Here is a 22,032-nt window from a genome sequence, read left to right on the forward strand (position 1 = left end):
ATTTTGCAAATATTTTGCTTCTTCTTATTGTTGTAAAATGTGCCGCAAGCCAAAGAAATAAGAGCCACGGGCCTTAATGGCCCCCTTTGGACATCCCTGCTTTAGGGGAACTTGAAGTAGACGTTATTGCTGTGTAGGACATTATTTTTCCTCGTAATATTAAGTTATTCTCGTAAAAAAATATCTATTTTTTTCTCCTAATATTTTGACTTTATTCTTGTATAAACTGCCGATTTTGCAAATATTTTGCTTCTTCTTATTGTTGTAAAATGTGCCGCAAGCCAAAGAAATAAGAGCCACGGGCCTTAATGGCCCCCTTTGGACATCCCTGCTTTAGGGGAACTTGAAGTAGACGTTATTGCTGTGTAGGACATTATTTTTCCTCGTAATATTAAGTTATTCTTGTAAAAAAATATATATTTTTTTCTCCTAATATTTTGACTTTATTCTTGTATAAACTGACGATTTTTCTAATTTTTCCTTCTTCTTATTGTTGTAAAATGTGCCGCAGGCCAAAGAAATAAGAGCCATGAGCCTTAATGGCCCCACTTTGGACACCCCTGCTTTAGGGGACCCTGAAGTAGACGTTACTGCTGTTTAATGTGCTGGCCGCATGCCGAGCACAGTGGACTTGCTGCTTGTTGGCGATGTTGTTGAAGTAGTGACATCACAGCCCGGCGGCTAGAGGGGCTGCGGAGGCTCGGGGGGGTGGAGGTCAAGGCTGTGTTTGGTTGGATGCCTCGTCATAATCTGCAACAATGAAAAGGGAGCGTTTTGACACATCCTGCTGCTTTGCTGTTTTTGGCCTGTTTCCTTGTTCTCTTGACGCTTGCTTCACAGTCAAGTCAAACACCCGGTTGGCACCTGCTGCTGTTTGATAAAAGTCACCTTGGTGCTCCTCTTAGGACTTTTTTGCATCTCTGACCGAGGACCTCGCTCAGGAGTGCAAAAGCCTTAATTCATTTCTGCCGTGGGTTCAGCTTCTTGATGGACCTACACACCCATCTTTTACATTTACTTTGCACGTTTTTAGTGCTTATTGGGTTTATTGAGATAACTCTGCAACACATAGTACACTTACTGATTGGTCACTTTATTAGGTACACCATCAAATACGATCCAGTGCAAACATTCAGATTTTGCAAAGATAAGAATGCTGTCAGTCCAGAAAGATATTCATGTAGCAATATGTTTACTATCTTGCATGGTATCACATTGGTAGCTGTTTCATTGCATGTCACGCAGTACTACGCATACTTGAACTTTAATACATTCGATGGCACCATCTGAGCTGCAGCAATGAATCCACTAGAGGGTGCTGTCTCACAAGTCAGTTCATGCAACATTTTCCAGCAAGAAGATGCTGTGCAGCACTGTATGCCTGTAATTCTTTCTGGATGTGTGAAAGAGAATTAAAAATGCGTTTAGTAACTGATTTCTCATTTAGAGTATCAAAGGTAGGTGTTTGGAGCTCTTTTTTTACCATTTGCCAAATGGCATTGTGGGGATTTGGTTAACAAAAAAACATACTGTAGATATATTTGTGACTTTGTAAATTAATTTTAAATATGATTATTATAATAATATAATAATATTAATAATAATAATAAATATGATTATATAATAATATAATAGTCATATTTAATATATATTTCTATTTCATTATATATATTTTATTTATTTAATATATAATAATATATTTTTTATAATAATCATATTTAATAATTATTATTAATATTATTAGTAGTAATAATAGCAATAATAATCATATTAAGAATATTAATAATAACATTACCAATATTAATAATCTGACTAATAGTATTATTAATATTAACAATAATAATTGTACATTAATAATATTTAATAATATTTAAATCATAATTATTTGATTATGATTTGATTATTATTTAATAATTATTTATAAATATTAACATACGATTATTAATAATAATATTTTTTATTATGGGTATTATTAAAATGGTTCATATTTTTATATTACATATAATTACATAATTATTGTTATAATTTTGATTTTTTATTGTTAAGAATTTGTGGTATTTAAAAAAAAGTTTTAAGGATTGTAATTATTTAAACTTCATACTTATTTCATATATTGTATATTATATTTAATGTATTGTAAATTTGTTTCTAGTTGCATATGTGTATATTATACATATGTCCAGATTTTAGGGACACCCTCAACAGTATATGATGACCATGTGGTGTTAATAATTGGGTAATATTGACATCTAAAAGTGTTATGTCAGCATTATTATCTTTGTATTAGCTCCAAATAGATGGTGTACCTAATGGTGTACCACTGACTATGCAGTATTTAAGATGTCCTCGGTAGTAGTAGTTACAGTACTGCTATTTACTTTGTAACTGTTTGCTAAAGCTATGTTGTTGTAGCGTTTAGTCGTAGCGGACACGAGTAGCAGCGTACACGGTAAGCGGTAAGTGAAGATAGACATCAACACTAGATGGCGCCCACAAAAACACAAAGCTTTATTTCGCACTCACGTCTACATCTGCATCCCATTGGTCTGGGGCGGGGGCCCCGTGTCCGTGCCCTTCCGCCAAAGCCCCTTCAGAGGTGCAGATGTTGACGATGTGGTCACATGACGCTGATGTCATCTTCTGTGTCTGCTCTTCCCTCCTCCCCCCTCATCCCCCTGCAGGTCCTGGCCTTGCCTTCATCGCCTACCCCAAAGCTGTAACCATGATGCCTTTCCCTACGCTCTGGGCTATCCTCTTCTTCATCATGCTGCTGCTGCTAGGCCTCGACAGTCAGGTCAGCACACACACACACACACACACACACACACACACACCTGGCCAACAGTATCTCAATTGGGTGATGCACTCATGAAAACTCATATTCCTCAACCTTGTGTGTCGGCAGTTTGTGGAGGTGGAAGGGCAGATCACATCACTGGTGGATCTGTATCCGTCCTTCCTAAGGAAGGGTTACCGCAGAGAGATCTTCATCGCTATCATATGCTGCATCAGCTACCTGCTTGGACTCACCATGGTTACCAAGGTAACGCCACCCAAAAGAGCAGCAGCAGCATCAGCAGCATCCTGCTGACACAACGAGGACATTCGAACTGCTTTAAAAGACAACAACAACAACAACAAAGCTCCGACTGCTGTTAGCATCACAGCGCTAATAGCATCCGGCTTCTTTTAGCGTCAATTCCTCGGGAGACGACTATTTTTAGCATCAAGTCATGAGAACTTTCTAGTCCTTGTCTTTTCTCATTGTCGTCACGTGTAATCTTACATGACAGACACACCATGGCAGGGTTTGTTTAATAAATGTCACAATGTTGTGCATAAAAACACTTAATAATGATAAAGGATTAATAATTATTAATGGCTAATGATAAATGATTAATAATATATGTGGAGAAAAAAAAATTCACACCAACACTATTTTTGTGTTCACAAACGAATGAATGTAAATTAATTTTAAATATGATTATTATAATAATATAATAATATTAATATTAAATATTATTATATAATACTATTATAATCATCATATTTAATATATATTTATATTTTGTATTTATTTAATAATACTTAATTAATTATTACTTAATAATAATAAATGATTAATAATGATTAATGGTTAATGAAAAATGATTAATAATATATGTGGAGAATTTTTTTTACACCAAAACTTTATTTTTGTGTTCACAAACTAATGAATGTAAATTAATTTTGAATATGATTATTATAATAATATAATAATATTAATATGGAATATGATTATATAATACTATTATAATCATCATATTTAATGTATATTTATATTTTTTATTTATTTAATATATATAATAATATGATTATTATTATAATCATATTTAATAATGATCATTATTAATAGTAATAATATGAAAATCATGTGTGTATTTAGTTATTTAGTTTAGATATCATTGCATTAATTACACATTACTTACAGGCACATAGCCTCCAATGCAGAAGCATAGTAAAAAGTATTCAGCAACAAAAAAAAATCACGGATATGCTCTGTATTGTTCAAGTTGTGTGCCTAACTGCGCCACAAGCTCAACTCAATGAATTATTGTGGCCACTAGGTGTCACCAAAAATGTATTGAAATGATACTGTATGTATTTTTAATACTGTACATAAATTATTGATATATTTATTATTGATACAATATAATTTCATATTTTATTTACTATTATAATATAATATTATGTTCAAGTACTTCAAAATCTTTTCTAGATTTTGTAAAATGTTAATATTAAAATGTTCATATTATTTTTAATACAGTATATCATATTTTTATATTATTATAAAAGTCATTTTCTCTGTATTTCTTTAATATTATTTCATATTTTATTCGCTATTATAATTTAATATTATGTTAAAGAAATTCAAAATCTTTTGTAGATTTTGTAAAAGGTTAATATTAAAATGTTCAGATTATTTTTAATACAGTATATCATATTTTTATATTATTATATATTATTATAAAAGTCATTTTCTCTGTATTTCTTTAATATTATTTCATATTTTATTCACTATTATAATTTAATATTATGTTCAAGTACTTCAAAATCTTTTCCAGATCTTATCTGGATCTTATCTGGATCTCATCTGGATCTTATCTGGATCTTATCTGGATCTTATCTGGATCTTATCTGGATCTTATCAAAGCAGGATCTGAAACGCACCTGAGCACGATTAATGATAAATGATTAATAATATATGTGTGGAGAAAAAATTTTCACGCCCAAAACTTTATTTTTGTGTTCACAAACGAATGAAAATCATGTATGTATTTGGTTATTTAGTTTAGATGTCATAGCATTAATTACACATTACTTACAGGCACACAGTCTCCAATGCAGAAGCATAGTAAAAAGTATTCAGCAACAAAAAAAAATCACGGATATGCTCTGTATTGTTCAAGTTGTGTGCCTAACTGCGCCACAAGCTCAACTCAATGAATTATTGTGGCCACTAGGTGTCACCAAAAATGTATTTAAATGATACTGTATGTATTTTTAATACTGTACATAAATCGCACCTGATTATAACAAGTTGTAGGACCAGCCAAACTCAGACATACATTAGCATCTGTAATGTACAAAATGGCTCCCACTGCGTCCCTCAATTTTTCCGCATGCGGACACCCCTGCCCTACGGTCGCATCTGGAACATATTTCCACGTGTCCCGCTCACGTGGCCGACGCCACGTTTTCATGCAGTGTTCTGCTGGCAGGCATTGCAGGTCCACCGGGGGCCCTCGTAGATGTAAATGTGGACATTTAGAGCGGTCACTGCTGTCAGGCAGAAGCCTGCAGTGCCAAACGGCTTCATGCGAGCAACGTTTTAAGCAATGACATCCCATTTTACTGCCATCTCACGCTCAATCAATCATCTTTGAAGGAGTCTTTCCTGTCACCTTGGATTTCTATGACTGAGGTGACTTCTGGCTTTTGCGTCTGAGATGGTGGTGTGTAAAGAAAGTGAAGAGAAACGTTGTTGTCGGTGTGTCCGCAGGGTGGCATGTATGTGTTCCAGCTGTTTGACTACTATGCAGCGAGCGGTGTGTGCCTTCTGTGGGTGGCATTCTTTGAATGTGTAGCTGTTGCCTGGGTTTATGGTGAGTACCACAAGCACTGTGATGGAATGTCAGTTTCATCACTTTGTACACCACGAGGAATCAAATGAACACCAGGTTTTACTACCTGACAAATATATCATAGTCCATAGCAGATCTGGGTTTGACCTCTGCTGGTCATTCAAAGTGGGGAAGCTCTTTTTTTACGTACCCTGCTTCTTGCCCAAAGTCATCTGGGATAGGCTCCAGCACACACCCCCGCCCGGCCCAATGAGGATTAAGTGGCACTGAAAGTAAAAGAAAGAATAAATCAAGTTAATTTATCACCTTTATTTACTATTATTTTTCTGTGTTTTGACATTTGAAGATTTAATATTAATATTTGTAATTAATATATATATGTTAATATATAATAATTAATATATTTAATATATAATTAATATATATAATTAATATATGTTATAGATTGTGAATTATTTAATATGAGTATTTGTATTATTAATAGTAATATAATTTAACACATTTATTTAAGATGAAATATATTTTTAATTGTATTTTATATTTTTAATACAGTATATAATATTTTGATATTATTATAAAAGTCATTTTCTCTGTATTTCTTTAATATTATTTCATATTTTATTTACTGTTATCATTTAATATTATGTTAAAGTACTTCTAAATCTTTTCTAGATTTTGTAAAATGTTAATATTAAAATGTTCATATTATTTTTAATACAGTATATAATATTTTGATATTATTATAAAAGTCATTTTCTCTGTATTTCTTTAATATATTTCATATTTTATTTACTATTATAATTGAATATTATGTTAAAGTACTTCAAAATCTTTTCTAGATTTTGTAAAAGGTTAATATTAAAATGTTCATGTTATTTTTAATACATTATATCATATTTTGATATTATTATGAAAGTCATTTTCTCTGAATTTCTTTCATATTATTTCATATTTTATTTACTATTATAATTTCATATTATGTATTATTTTATTTACTATTATAATTTAATATTATGTTAAAGTACTTCAAAATCTTTTCTAGATTTTGTAAAATGTTAATATTAAAATGTTCATATTATTTTTAATACAGTATATCATATTTTGATATTATTATAAAGTCATTTTCTCTGTATTTCTGTAATATTATTTCATATTTTATTTACTATTATAATTTCGTATTATGTATTATTTTATTTACTATTATAATTTAATATTATGTTAAAGTACTTCAAAATCTTTTCTAGATTTTGTAAAATGTTAATATTAAAATGTTCATATTATTTTTAATACAGTATATCATATTTTGATATTATTATAAAAGTCATTTTCTCTGTATTTTTCTAATATTATTTCATATTTTGTTCACTATTATAATTTAATATTATGTTAAAGTACTTCAAAATCTTTACTAGATTTTGTAAAATGTTAATATTAAAATGTTCATATTATTTTTAATACAGTATGCCATATTTTGATATTATTATAACAGGCGTTGATAACTTCTATGATGCTGTGGAGGACATGATTGGCTACAGACCAAACCCTTGGATGAAGTGGAGCTGGTCTGTTATCACTCCTTGCTTGTGTGTGGTAAGAAGCCGCTTTCTTCCTCGGTGATGGTTCTGAAACGGTAACTTCCTTTTGGCCAAACGCGTCTTCCTGTCCGTCCGTCCAGAGCTGCTTCATCTTCTCTCTGGTCAAATACAAACCACTGACGTACAACAAGGTGTACGAATATCCTGACTGGGCCATCGGAGTGGGCTGGACTTTGGCTCTCGCCTCCATGATCTGCATCCCCATGGTGGTGGTCATCAAGATCATTCGATCCGACGGGCCGCTCATTGAGGTGTGTTATCGTCTTGCTGGTGTCATTTTTTTTGTTCTCCATCGACATTCATCTTTTGTTCTTCCTGTCCACAGAGGATCAAGGCGGTGGCCGCCCCCGTTCGCGGCGGGGCCAGTTCCCGCCCGGCCGACCACCGCAGCCCCCGAGACCTGGCCTACCCCGCCGACCCCAACGGGAACAAGGGAGCACTGATGATGGCCCCCAGCCACACCATCGTAGAAACCATGATGTAAAAAAAGCAAGCAGGAGATGCTCTCCATGAGAGCGTCTCCTCTCCTGCCGCTCTTCTCAACTAAAGCTAGCTAGCCTTCTGTTTCGCCGTCTGTCCGTCCTTGCGTCTGTCTGGTGGAATGAAAAAGGGTTTCAAGGAAAACTAAATCAAATCTTGTAGGAATACTTTGCAATCTATTTGTGATGTCCTGCTTACATTTCTGGACAAGGACTTTCCTGAACCCGTTGGGTCCAAACATGGATTTTCATGGATTTTTCAGTCCAAGACCGAAAAAGCCCTAAAAGAAAAGCAAATTCTATCTTGTGAATGTGCCGCCACCAACACCATTTTCCTTGCACTTGGATGATTTTTGGAAATGTTGGGAAAAACTCTCCAAAATCATGTGATAAATCAAAGCCAAAAAAAAAAAAAAAGTCCAAAAATCCCAAAGTACTTGATCTAACTCTTAAGCTAAAAGGCCGATGCCGGTCAAAACAGAATCAGATGAATGTGGAATGTGGATCTTATCAAAGCAGGATCTGAAACGCACCTTAGCACGAATGACCCCGCCCCCTGTCCCCTGCCAGTCCCCACCCCTAAACTGCGAGCGATGTATCTGAAAGGATTTGAAGTGTTGGAACCCTTAAGTGTCTCGTGTTTGGCGTTGTGTCCAGTAGTAGCTGATCCATCTATTATCTATCTCGATATCTTGCTGTTCTAGACCCGTTTATGGTACTTTAGCGGCCGCACTACTCTCGGATGGCGTTAAGGTTTCTGTTTTCTTCTTCTTCTTAGTCCCGCCTCTGTCTGTGTTCTACTAGGACTGTAGTCATTTCGTGTTTACTGTTGATGATCGTTGCAGTAGTTTTACATAGAGCACCCACATGCTAGATAACCCATATGGACAAAAGTATTGCGACATCTGTAACAGGAAGTGAAAGTGAACCGTGTCGTGTTGCTGGGTAGATTTATAGTGTTTAAAATTGAGTAAAAAAAAAAAAGTCACAATCCTGTTGCCGCCGCAACTTGGGGCAGAGATCTCCGCTGCCCCACACAGCAGAGAAAGGACATGGTGATTTGGCAGGAACGCAGTCTCACTAAGACAATGTAATACATTTAATGAACAGTACAGTGGTTGTTATTAAAAATGATTCATTCATGAGTGAATTAGGTGTCTCAATACTTTTGTCCACAAAGCTGAGAGAAAATGATCCATCTCGCGCTTGAAGAAATATTAATATTAGTTCTGTAGCCCAGCTGCTCCTTTATTGTGTGCAGTCCAGCAATGGCGATTATTCATACCTTCAGTAGCGCTTTCCTCGTCTTGTAAATATCAGGGACCAGTATCTCCTTTGGACCGAAGTCACCCAAACAGGGCCGGGTGGTTCTGCTCCAGTAGTTCTGTTGGGCTTTTAAAGTAACAGCATCTTGACAACGTTGAGAAGCCTTCATCTGGCATCAAGAGTGGTTCTGAAAGATAGCTGTGTGGATTCAGAACCATGGACAGTGCTCTTGGTCTGTCTTGCATTGGGCCTGAGAGGTTTCCCTGCCATGTGACTTCGGCTACACCAAAATGTTGCCTCGGTTTGCGTACAACACATCTTGTCGTATCACACTGGTACTTGAACACACCACCGTGACACCTACCTGAGCCTCATTTGGTGTCAACACAAGTTTGATCTCTCCTCAGAGAAATAGTTGATACCATGACATGGTATAATCCAGTGAACAGTTGATACCATGACATTGACCACGACATCTAATTCAATGAACAGTTGATATCATTTGATAACGTTTGATATCATGACATCATTATTAAATATCACAACATATCATTATATCATGACATCTTCTAAGACATAGTTTCCCAAACGGGTATGTAATTTGTCGTAGGGGGGTATGTGAATGAAAATAATATAAAAAAAAACAATTAGCGTCTAACACTCACAATTACAACTATGTCTGAACGCCTCATGGTGAGAGAAGACGAAAGCAGGAAGGAGGCAAAGCGTTGTTCAGTAAATAAGTCAGTTTGAATGATTATGTTGTGCAGTTTTCCATCGTCAAGAATTCCTTTATATCGGCAAAAACCTCTCCTTGTGAGTGGAGATTCACCCAAAAATTAGGCTTTATTATTGTATGTTTCTTTTAGAGTTGGGACACCATGGAAAGATGCCGGTCAGATAATGGACACTTTATACTCAACAAGCAGGATCAAAACAGGCCAACTGCTGTCACTGCTGCGTTAGCTTTTTAGAGGAATGGTGCATTCAGGTGCATCACATAACTCCTTGGGTGGGAGTTTGAAATCACAGCAAACACACCCACACATGCACACGCAGTACAAATCATGTAATATTTACAAAAACAACCACTTGTTCTTGTTGCTCATAATAACCGTAAGACATTCATTCATTCATTTTACCGCTTTTTCCTCACGAGGGTCGCGGGGGTGCTGGAGCCTATCCCAGCTGTCTTCGGGCGAGAGGCGGGGTACACCCTGAACTGGTGGCCAGCCAATCACAGGGCACATATAGACAAACAACCATTCACACTCACATTCATACCTATGGACAATTTGGAGTGGCCAATTAACCTAGCATGTTTTTGGAATGTGGGAGGAAACCGGAGTACCCGGAGAAAACCCACGCATGCACGAGGGTGGAATTGAACCCTGGTCTCCTAGCTGTGATGTCTCTGCGCTAACCACTCAACTGTAAGACAATGTTACAAAAAGTTTGACTTATAACAGATATCAATGTTAAACAAATAGACTTTCAGACAGATACTGCTTTGTCATGATTCAATTTGGTATCAAATGAATAAGCAGACTTCAACCAAAAGTGAAGCTCAAATTCAATCCATTGGAGTGAAATAAAACATATATAAGACATATATAATTTATCCATTGATCAGTGCTCAATGTCTAATTTCATCCTAATGTCACCATGCAAAATACACATTTTTTTTTTACACCTGGAATTACTATCAAATGAATCAGCCAATGAATTATGTTCAATATTTCAGGTTAATTGACATAAAAAGGAGAGCGCGAGTAGGGGGTACTTGGCTTCAGGTCAAATGTCTGAAGGGGTACGCCACTGTAAATAAAGTTTGGGAACCACGGATCGTTTATATCCTGACATTTTAGTTGATATCATGACATTTTATAATCCAGTGGACAGTTGATACCGGTTGATATTATGACATTTTCGTTGATATGATGACATTTAAGTCGATATCATGTGAAATCTTCCCAGCCGGTCAGCAGTTGATGTCATGTGACAGTGAACAGTTGATATCTAATCATGACTGAATCATCTCTTAATCCAGTGATTAATTGATATCGTGACATTTTAGCTGATGGAATGCAGTGCTTCTCAAATAGTGGGGTGGGTCCCGCGATGAACTGTCAGGGGGTGGGAGTGTCTGCGAGAGGCTTTCATGACATAATCATGACTGATATCATGACTGAATCATAACTGATCTTTTCTCATCCAGCGAACATTTGATATCATGACATCTTCTAATTCGATATCATTCAATATCATGACATCAGAACACCATATCCACTGCAGACGTCTGCGTTTGTCCTTTTTCTAAAGAGTGATCAACATGCTGCTGTTGTTGAACGCCACATTGTTGCTAAATGAACGATCGCGTAATCAGACGTGTTGTCTTTGGTGCTGAGATCTTTCTACTAGAATCGATTCCTTGTTTGTTTCTGCTGGTGTTTTGCCCTCCAACACTCCCCCGTCAGCCAGACAATAATGACCATGATGGATTTTGGCACGTGGAAGCACTCGTGATGCACTACTTTGTACTGCCCGATGTGAACATGTGATTTTGAATCTTTATTTTTAGCTTTTATGTGTGTGGTTTTTTTTTTAATGGAGCCCTGCAGCTTGTATACTTTTCTTCCCATTTGCCTTTTTTATTCCAAATATGCCCAACCGGTGACTCAAGTCAATGATGTGCAATACGTTTCTCGTCATATCCTTCCAAAAGTGTTCCAAATGAAGAAGGACGACTTTACCAGATGAAGTATTTCCTGTATGTTCTCAGCTCAGTGATGCCCCCTTGGTAGACATCAGGGAACTACATGACCATGTGAACACCCATCCACCAATCCATCTTCTACGTTGCCTATCCCAAGGTCAACATTATTACTATTATTATTATTATTAGTGTTCCTCATTCACTAAAGCACATCTGGACTCATCCTCGCCTCTGTCCTTCAAGCAATGGTGTCCGTAGTGACAACCATCCCACCTCCCTTCTCTTGCAAGATTTCATCTGAAAATGTTTTTTAATTCTTTGTGGGGAAGAAAAACAAAACATTTTTAACAAACGTTTTTTTGTTTGTTTGTTTGTTTGTTTCCGTCATCTCTAAGCTTGAAAAAAAAATCAGGTTTAAAAAAAATGTCAAACTTGTTTTTGGTTGTTTCGTAATAAAAGAAAATCATCCTGAGATTTGGATGTTCTGTTTTTTGTGTAAACAATTCACTCATTATGTGGATGAAAGACACCTGTCACACAAACACTCATTCAAACCTCTACACCACCATGGGCAAGACCAAAGAGCTGAGAGTAGTTAGCTAGAGCCCTAACTAGTTCCTCTGTAACTACTCTAAATGTATGTTCTTATGTTACTCAGCAACCATTGTACTCATTAGTTCCTCAGTAACTACTCAAAAGGAATGTGATTTTGTCACTCAGCAACCACTCTACACATTAGTTCCTCATTAGTCATCCATTAGCTCCTCAGTAACTACTCTACATTGATGTGCCTTAGTTACTCAATAACTACTCTATTCATTAGTTTCCCAGTAACTACTCTAAATTAAAGTGCTTTTGTCACTGCGTAACCACTCTACACATGAGTTCCCCATTAGTTCCTCAGTAACTACTCTAAATTGATGTGCCTTGGTTACTCAATAACTACTCTATTCATTAGTTTCCCAGCAACTACTCTAAATGAAAGTGCTCTTGTCACTGCGTAACCACTCTACACATGAGTTCCCCATTAGTCATCCATTAGTTCCTCAGTAACTACTCAAAAGGAACATGCTTTTGTCACTTTTGTCATTTAGAGTAGTAGCTGGGAAACAATGGCTGCTGAGTAACAAAGGAACATACATTTAGAGTAGTTACAGAGGAACCAGTGAAGAACTAATGAGGAACTAATGTGAATAGAGTGGTTACTGAGTGCCAAAAGCACATTCCTTTTGAGTAGTTACTGAGGAACGAATGAATAGAGTAGTCATTGAGCAACTGAGGCACATCAATTTAGAGTAGTTACTGAGGAGCTAATGGATGACTAATGAGGAACTAATGTTTAGAGTGGTTCCCGAGTGACAAAAGCACATTCCTTTGGAGTAGTTACTGAGGAACTAATGAGTACAATGGTTGCTGAGTAACGAAGGAACATACATTTAGAGTGGTTACAGAGGAACTAATGAAGAACTAATGATGAGCTAATGTGTATAGAGTGGTTACTGAGTGTCAAAATTCTTTTTGAGTAGTTACTGAGGAACTAATGGATGACTAATGGGGAACTAATGTGTAGAGTGGTTACGGAGTGACAAAAGCACTTTCATTTAGAGTAGTTGCTGGGAAACTGATGAATAGAGTAGTTATTGAGTAACTAAGGTGCATCAATTATTTTTGGAGCAATGCCAGGTTTAAAAAGCCTCAAAGACATGATACTGTGCCACTCATAAAAGTAGTAAAATAGTTAATACTGTGTATGAATTTTGTTTTTTACAAACCCCTTGAATGAGCATCTAATATTAATAACTGACTGATTCACATATGTATGGAGTTGTGGACTCCTATAGAACAGCTACACACAATAACTTTCTATAGCTTCCAGCTTCCATGGACTTCTCGCTTCTGACACAAACGGTCTGTTTAATCTACTGCCCCCCCCCCCCCCCCCCCCCCTCAACCACTCCGCTATGATTGGTCATTCTAACTACAGAAAAGTAGCAGTGGTGCCATCAGTGCCAGAAAAGTTTGTTTTGTGTTCTGGAGGAAACGGGTCAGACATGTTTGAGACGTGTGTAAATTAAACATTTTCCCACACAAGTTCCTCATTCCCACGAAGTGGAAAAAGCAGAAGGAAACATTTGCCTCCTGATTGATGACGAGCCAGTGATGTGCAACGGCAGCTGGAGCCACTTAGACAGTCAATAAGTCTGACGTTGTTTCTCATCATCATTTCCACCAAGAGCAGCAATAATGAACCATATTTTACAATCTGATGGGTCTGTGGTATACCCAATATCAACTTCCTTTATGTGTACGTCATCTATGTAGCAAACAAAATGACAGGCACAAAGTTAGATGTTTTATTTTGCACTTTACAACTCTTTTCCATTATTCAAGAGTCATTGTAGAAAAATATTATATTACAATGACTTTTACACACAAAACACACACACACACATTTTAAAACCTCCATCTGGAATTACAGGGTTTGCTGATTTTATACCTCGGTCTCATTAAAGACATAAAAAAATTGGCGAGTTCAATCAGGGCAGATTCAACACAGGAAGACTGAAAATATTTTATTAAAAAAAACATTTAAATAAATGGAAATTCAAAATACATTTTAGAAAACAAAACTAAACATTTGCTTACTTGGAATATAAATTTACAGCAATCACAGCTTTTTGTGGGGGTGACCTTCCAGGACCACCAGGGAATGGTAAAAATGACTAAATACGCCCATAAAACGCTATTTTAACCCACTCTACACTCTCCTGCTAGCTTGGTGTTCTCCTGCAATTTCTACTGAACATTTGCAATAAAAGTGAGTGTTGTAATAAGAGTTCCTAATGATTAATCGATGCATCCGGTGTGGAGCATCTTGTATCAATAAGAATCAGCTATTAATCTTTAGATTAATCGATTGTAGAGACATGCACCAGGTATCCCGAGAGAAGCAATCGGGTGACAGGGTGTCTTTTACGCAACTCGAGAGCCAGGATTGTCGTGCATTTTTCATTGCTTGCCATGACTGAAGGTGAGAATGGATGCAAATAGGGGCTAAAGGAAGCTAAAACTTCAAAACCGCACCATTTGTTGACTATGCAGATCAGCTATGAAGTCCAACCGGAGCACAACATATCAGATATATTACATTATATTAATTGAATCTATCACAAGGACATTTGCATCCCTAGTTGTGGATTGGAGGCTTTCCCTTCTCTCTTCAATTGCCATTGATCGCTTGCTGACAGAATCCAGGTTTAATCCCTAAATAGGAACCACATTTCAATTATAAAATGCATAGCTAATGGAAAGTGGTCCAATCATAGTCACAGTTGGAATCGGAGTCACAGTGTTAGGCTTTAGCCTAGCATGAGAGGCGTGGCGTCTCTCCAAGCCAATGTCTGCATAATCTACACGGTTTGAAGTAACAATTTACTATCATATTTGGTTTCACGGCGGCATGGCGCGCAGACCTCACAGCTAGGAGACCAGGGTTCAATTCCACCCTCGGAATTGAGTCTCTGTTTGGAGTTTGCATGTTCTCCCCATGCATGCGTGGGTTTTCTCCGGGTACTCCGGTTTCCTCCCACATTCCAAAAACATGCTAGGTTAATTGGCCACTCCAAATTGTCCATAGGTATGAATGTGAGTGTGAATGGTTGTTTGTCTATATGTGCCCTGTGATTGGCTGGCCACCAGTCCAGGGTGTACCCTGCCTCTCGCCCGAAGACAGCTGGGATAGGCTCCAGCACCCTCGTGAGGAAAAGCGGTAGAAAATGAATTAATGAATTTGTTTTCACTTTGCAAGTTTTTAAGTAGGATTGTAAGAAAACGTTGACTGAAGCTAATGCTACTATAGTGACACAAAGATCTTACGCTTATGTCATACATGTATATTTGATGTTTTTTAAATGACATATTGATAAATAATTAATGGCTTGGGGTGAATTAAATTTTGTGTGAGATAAGGCGTCTTTTCGGGGCGGATTTTTTTTTTTTTAACCAAAAATCCACAAAAAGTGAATCACAAATATGCAGGGATGCACTTCACTGTATTTCCAGATTGGGCTTAAAACATTTTTATTATATATGAATAGGGGGGGCCCACGTACACACACACACACAGCCAGACAAGTGTTACATACAAAAACCAACAACACAACACTGTGGAAGGCTTTTCTCTCAGCATGTTGCTGCTTTACAAAAGCTCTTTATAGCATAAAAAAACACTCCATTCATGACAATATTTACACTACATTGTATTTTACACTGTGCTTTTTTTCTTTTTTCGAAGTGCAAATGTCCCTTGCACTTACACTCACACCCACGCACACACATGCTTTTGTGAAAAGTCACCATTATATACGTACTTGTAAACAAATGTTCATGTATGTATACTATATTTACCGTCCCGGACTGTTTTCACTGATGGATGTGCAGGGTGGGGTGCCCGTGGGGGTCTGGACTGTAAGAAATGTTATGGAAAAATATGGGGGAAATAACGGAAATTCTGGTCATCCAAAAAAATTTTGAAATTTTGACTTTCACCAGGGGTGTTCAAAGTGTGGCCTGGAGCACAAAATAGAGTTTATCAAGAATTCAAAAAATTGAGTTTGTAATAATAAATCAGAATTTTATGAGAATAATGTTGTAATATTACAAAGAAATATCAAGTCATTTTGTTAGCATAGAGTTGAAATATTTAAGAAAAAAAAACATTTTTTAAATAAATTCCAATATTATAAAAAACAAACAAATCAAAGGTGGAATTTTGGAAAGATTAGATGACGATAATTACGTCAAAACATCAAGTCACAATTAGACAAAGTAGGAGTAAGTTTCCAAAACATTTGAAATAGTTGGATGGTAAGAAAAAATACTGAAATGAAAAAAAAACTAAATAAATAATTTATGAAAATAAAGTCTAAATATTGAAAGAAAAAAGTTGCAATTTTATGAGGATAAACTTGCAATAATATGAGGGGAAATATATCATTTTAGTTGCATTGGCTTGACACATTTTTTTACAAGTCATAAATTAATTCAATTAGATTCAGTCAGGAAAAAAGTTACAATATGTCAACAAAGTCGAAATACTTTGGAATAAACTAAATAATAATAATTTTCACCTCTATGAATAAACTGACATGCTGTTTTTTTCTTGAAATATATATGTATAATGTACATTATGTTGCTTTACAAAATATATATTTGGACACCCCTGGGTTACGCCCACGTTACTATGGAAGATTTATATTTATATTTTTTTAAGCAAATGAAATGACGGTGAAAATTGGGGAGGGTTGACAGGTACAGTATGTTGTAAGCTGGGGTGCCATATTGGGGGAACAATGTGTTTTTTTTTTTTTCCATGGGGCTCAGAATTCCTGTCAGCACCCCTTGTTGTGAGAGTGTTACATAACAAAGTGACGGCTGACAGAGTGAAGGAAAAAAAGGAATGTTGATCTCTGAAAGACTGCTGTTTTGTCGACATGGCAATGTTCATAAATATAGAAAAAGTACTCATAAACTGTTTCGAGCCTTTGTGACTAACTTAACAAGTGTGCTTCTGGGGGTGCGGGGTCATGTGACCGCTAATCCTTAAATAATGAGGTCTGCTTTGACATTCCGGAAGAAAACAGCAGGCGAAGTAAGCTGGAGGAAAGAATGTCTTTTCTAATGAACCTAAATTAAGAGGGGGCTGGGGTGGGGGTGGGGGTGTGGAGCCTGAGGCCCGGCTCTGGAAGTCCTTTTTTTTCCCTAACAGGCAAAGTCTGAAAGGCAGGAAGCACTTACTCAGCAAAATAGCCTTCAGTTTGAATTGTTGCAATGGTAACCACTTCACATGACCCCCACCCCCGACTACCGGCGGCACCGCAGGGACTCCAACAAGGTGAAAAGCCAAGAAAAAAGGTTGTCCATGCTTGACCACTTCCATTTACGGAAGAGCAGTCCTCACCTCTCTGTGATTGGTGGCTTCCTCCGGATAGGGGATGACATCATAGCTGCGTCCATGCCGTGACACTTTTATTGTGCTGCTGGAAAAACGTACCTTTTTGTGCAAAAGTCTTTCAGGTCTCCAGCTGAGTTTTTGTGGGAATTTAGCAGCAAATTGGATTCCGTCCTTTTGAACCACAGAGAGAACATTAAAAATAATGTGATCAGTGATCTCCAGTCTCGTAAGGCAGGTCCAGTTAGTGCTGACATGTGGTGAAGAAAGACGCTGTATGACAGCAGTAGAACCTGGCGTAGCGGGCGGCGCTGTTCCTTTAAGGTTCCATGGGTGTGTCTTTAAGCAACATGCCACGCCCGCCTGACTGATGTCTATGCTACAGGTCCAGCGGATGGTGGTCCAAAGTGTTGTTGTTGTCTTCGGCACCATCCAGCGGGTTGCGACTGATGACCAGTTCCAGTCGGTCTCCCGCCTCCGTGATGAGAGGGACGGCCAAGCAGCAGTCAAAGTCCCTCGTCCTCACGTGGTTCACCTGCAAAGGGGAGCACAAACACCACCCAACATGTGACCCTGAAACCCCAGCCCTCCTTTATCGGTACCTGGAGGATCCTGTCGTAGGGTCGGAGTCCGGATCGGTCAGCGGGTCCATCAGGTCGTACCATGTTGACGTATACGCCTTTTTCCAGGTAGCCGTCTGACACGCTGAAACCAAAGTCGTCACTTTCTGGATCTTTGATCACAGTCACCTGCAGAGAAACAGACACGAGTTTAAAATCAACTTTTCCATGGAAGAACTGAAGTCGGTCGTCAGGAGGCTATAAGCTATTCTGGTTTTACAGTCATGGACACGCTCCAAAGTCCATTAAACGTCCCACAGGTCTTTTGACCACTGGTGAAACTGACCTTGTGCAGCTCCAAAGGTGTCGGCGACAAAAGTCCTTGCATCTCTTCTTTGATGCGACGAGACTCCCAAGTCCTTTCCGACACCCTCAGTGATGCTTTGGGCTTGGACTCATGGTGCATTAGAGGGGACATGTTGTCCTGAAGGATGTGGGAACCCGGGTGAAGGAGGTCGTCCTGGTTGAAGTGAACCTCCATGTGGTCTATGAGGGGAATGTAAGCAGTGCAGTCAAGACAATTTGTATTGTTTTTAGTGACTGGACCCTACACTCTTCTATAAGTGGGTCAAAAATGACCCATACTAGAATCAATGCGTTTTTATGTCTTTTTTGCCATTTTGGTTAAGAATAATCACTTGTAAGATATTTAGTATTATATTTAGGACCACACAAGAATGATTTCATCCAGCATCTGTAGGACCATTTCAGCTGTGTATCTCACAGCCAAGGCATGGATGAGGAAACAAAAGAGTAATACCCAACAATACATATAGTAATGTTAGCCAGCTAAGGTCAGCTAGTTATAAAGTAGGCTAACTTGTTGATAATACTAACAGTCATGAAAGACACATACACAATATCATATGAAGATAATACTTGTTGTTGTATTAGCACTTTATGTGTAAAATAATCTTCCTGAAGGGTGATACTTCTGATATAGTCTGTGTGGTCTACAGTTAATTTAGTCCTGACAGCCAAAGTTGATAAGAATCAAAGGTTCCAATTGGATTCCATAGAAAATACATGCGAGTCATTTTTGACCCACTTGTGGAAGGTTGGGGTAGTAACACAAAAACTACAATTTATAAAAGGTAAGTTAAAAATGTGAATGGTATGATAGCAAAAACATATTTTTTTAGGAATACCTGGAATATGAAATGATGAAAAATTTTCATTACAAAGATATTTCAAGAAAACAACCTGACCGGGTCATTTTTGACCCACTTATGGAAGGTTGGGGTAGTAACACAAAAACTAAAATTTCTTAAAATTTACAAAACGTAAGTTAAAAATGTGAATGTACGATAGCAAAAACAATATTTTTTGAGGAATACCTGGAATATGAAATGATGAAAAATTTTCATTACGAAGATATTTCAAGAAAACAACCTGAACGGATCATTTTTGACCCACTTATGAAGGTTGGGGTAGTAACACAAAACTATAATTTCTTAAAATGTATAAAAGGTAAATTAAAAATGTGAATGGCATGATATTAAAAACGTGTTTTTTTTAGGAATACCTGGAATATGAAATGATGAAAATTTTTCATTACAAAAATATTTCAAGAAAACAACCTGAACGGGCCATTTTTGACCCACTTATGCATCTAAGGGTTAATGCAATGCTCAGGGTCACCTTGGTGGAGCTGGGCCTCCTCATGTAGGTGGAGCTCCTCGTGCAGGTGTGCCCCCTGGTGGAGGTGCGCCCCATGGTGGAGGAGCGAATTCCGTTGCAACGGGCTCATCCTACTGTGGCTCAAGATGGCATCAGGTGGAGGCTTGCTGACGCCTTCTACTCCCAAACTGATGGCCGTGCCCGTCATGATGGATGCCTGCACAGACGCTCTGCTGCTTTAACAGTACATCGATAGAACTCTTATTTCCTCTGTGAAGGATACTAACACAGCTGAGGAAGCAAGACCCCAAAGTACTTTGATTTTGAAGTATGAAGTTGTATGTGATCCTAACGGCAACACTATTCATCAGTAGTCAACAAACCTCAATCTCTCTGAGGAGTTCTGATTGGCCACATGTCTCCAGGTCTTCCAGAGCCTGACACCAGAAACTGTCATCAGAGTCCATCAGAATTCCATCCGACTGTCCAACAAAACTAATGGCGCAAAAACAAAAACATTTTTTTTGTCAATTCATTCCATTTGAAGGTAGACTTAAAGAGGACCTATTGTGCTCATTTTTCACCATTTGTATTGAGTTGTGGTCTCCTACAGAGCAAATACACACGGTAACCCGCACAGAAAGCTTTCTAGATATCACAGAATTAGATTTATCTTTTAAAATGTCCGCTTTTAACATACAACCATAAGTGTTGGAACCCGAATCCGACCCACCAGAAGTAGAGAATGGACTGTCCGAAGTTTCTTAAGAAAAGAGATTACTTCAAGGTGTCGCTCAATAGTAAGTAGCTTTAGCATTTTAGAGTTAGGTTAAGGTTTTTGTGGGACTACCAGTTCAACCACTGATTGGGGCAGGAAATGGCTATTAGCAACCTCGCTCACAAGAATAAACTATAATGCTACACAGAAAACCACTTTTGCTCCACAACATAGACAAAATAATCACTGAGAAACCGTTGAAAACCGTTGAAAAAAACTCCACCAATTCAGGCTTCATCAAGGCTTCAGCAGCAGTTTGTCAGCTAGTCCAGCTGCATAGCGGCCCATGTTCACTGAACAGTCCAAACAGCTTGGGGAAGGGCAGAGAGTGTATCTGGGCCATGTATAGCCATGCCACTCTCCTCTGTGACATCACAAAGGAGCACTTTTGCAACGCCCTCTGAAACCGAGTGTTTTGAGCCATACCAAATTTCTTTCAGGGCTCACTTCCAAATGAGCAAACCTCTTTATCTGATACTTTGGAATGGTTTAACACGAGAATAAAACATTCTAACGACATTTATATGTCAGAAAAGTGAAAAAAGCATAATAGGTACCCTTCAAGTGAAGAAACATAGTAAATAGTCTGAATGGTCTCACCTTGGGGGTTTTTCCCACTCATCCTCACTAAAGCCTCCGTCACTAAAGGGATAGTTCTTTCGGCAGCCAGGAGGAGGCGTGGTGCTGTGCTGCTGCTTTGCACTACGCCACTCGTGAGGGTGGAGGGCAATTCCGGCTGAAGCTTGGTGGCTGTAGGTGCCTACGCAAGCAAACAACCAAGGAGTGCCTCTCAGGAACACCATCTTAGTCTCCTTCAACCTTTCATCTTGCTCTAATTCCACGCTTACCCTGGCTGCAGTAGCCGGCATCCAGGCCAGAGCCGTCCCACGACTCCATGGCAGAGTCCACACTGGGGATGGTGGTGGAGTAGAGCTCAGACAGTTTGTTGGTCTGCTGGCTGTCGGTGAGATCATCTTCGGTGTCACTGAGCTCGTTCTCAGTTGTGTCCTCTGCCTCGGCCGCTTTCCTCTCCTCTGCATCTTGGAGAAACATGGAAGTTAGAGTGTCGCTTCAAATCAGTCACCAAACACCTAAAAGCTGTTGTGTTTTAGGTCCAGGTTAGGTTAATGTATTCAAACCTGCTCCCCTGAAATGGAACAGTGTCTATGACTGTGACAACTGACAATAGCGGCTGCACGGCCGCTATGTGGTTAGCGCGCAGACCTCACAGCTAGGAGACCCGGGTTCAATTCCACCCTCTGTATGTTCTCCACGTGCATGCGTGGGTTTTCTCCGGGTACTCCGGTTTCCTCCCACATTCCAAAAACATGCTAGGTTAATTGGCCACTCCAAATTGTCCATAGGTATGAATGTGAGTGTGAAT

At 38.1% G+C, this 22,032-nt stretch overlaps 2 protein-coding genes across 11 annotated transcripts in view; one reads left to right on the forward strand and one right to left on the reverse strand.

Annotated features, from left to right (window-relative positions):
- LOC131105954 (sodium- and chloride-dependent taurine transporter-like) overlaps positions 1-12,152 on the forward strand; it is a 38,049-nt gene extending 25,897 nt beyond the window's left edge. The window contains exons 10-15 of the mRNA XM_058054521.2: positions 2,682-2,794; positions 2,906-3,043; positions 5,543-5,645; positions 7,114-7,214; positions 7,300-7,470; positions 7,545-12,152. Of these exons, the coding sequence (XP_057910504.1) occupies positions 2,682-2,794; positions 2,906-3,043; positions 5,543-5,645; positions 7,114-7,214; positions 7,300-7,470; positions 7,545-7,703 (785 nt within the window). The 3' untranslated portion in view covers positions 7,704-12,152. The remainder of the gene's footprint in view (positions 1-2,681; positions 2,795-2,905; positions 3,044-5,542; positions 5,646-7,113; positions 7,215-7,299; positions 7,471-7,544) is intronic.
- Positions 12,153-14,020: 1,868 nt separating this feature from the next.
- LOC131106519 (glutamate receptor-interacting protein 2-like) overlaps positions 14,021-22,032 on the reverse strand; it is a 161,933-nt gene continuing 153,921 nt past the window's right edge. For all 10 annotated transcript variants that reach the window (XM_078798623.1, XM_078798622.1, XM_058055669.2 and 7 more), the window contains exons 19-25: positions 21,497-21,688; positions 21,249-21,408; positions 20,254-20,365; positions 19,892-20,087; positions 18,537-18,736; positions 18,233-18,379; positions 14,021-18,165 (exon numbers count right to left, since the gene is read on the reverse strand). In XM_078798623.1, coding sequence (XP_078654749.1) covers positions 18,010-18,165; positions 18,233-18,379; positions 18,537-18,736; positions 19,892-20,087; positions 20,254-20,365; positions 21,249-21,408; positions 21,497-21,688 — 1,163 coding nt within the window. In that variant the 3' untranslated portion in view covers positions 14,021-18,009. The remainder of the gene's footprint in view (positions 18,166-18,232; positions 18,380-18,536; positions 18,737-19,891; positions 20,088-20,253; positions 20,366-21,248; positions 21,409-21,496; positions 21,689-22,032) is intronic.

The sequence above is a fragment of the Doryrhamphus excisus genome, linkage group LG18 (genome assembly GCF_037039965.1).
Source record: "Doryrhamphus excisus strain RoL-2023G ecotype Guam linkage group LG18, RoL_Dexc_Guam_v1.1, whole genome shotgun sequence".
Classification (NCBI taxonomy): domain Eukaryota; kingdom Metazoa; phylum Chordata; class Actinopteri; order Syngnathiformes; family Syngnathidae; genus Doryrhamphus; species Doryrhamphus excisus.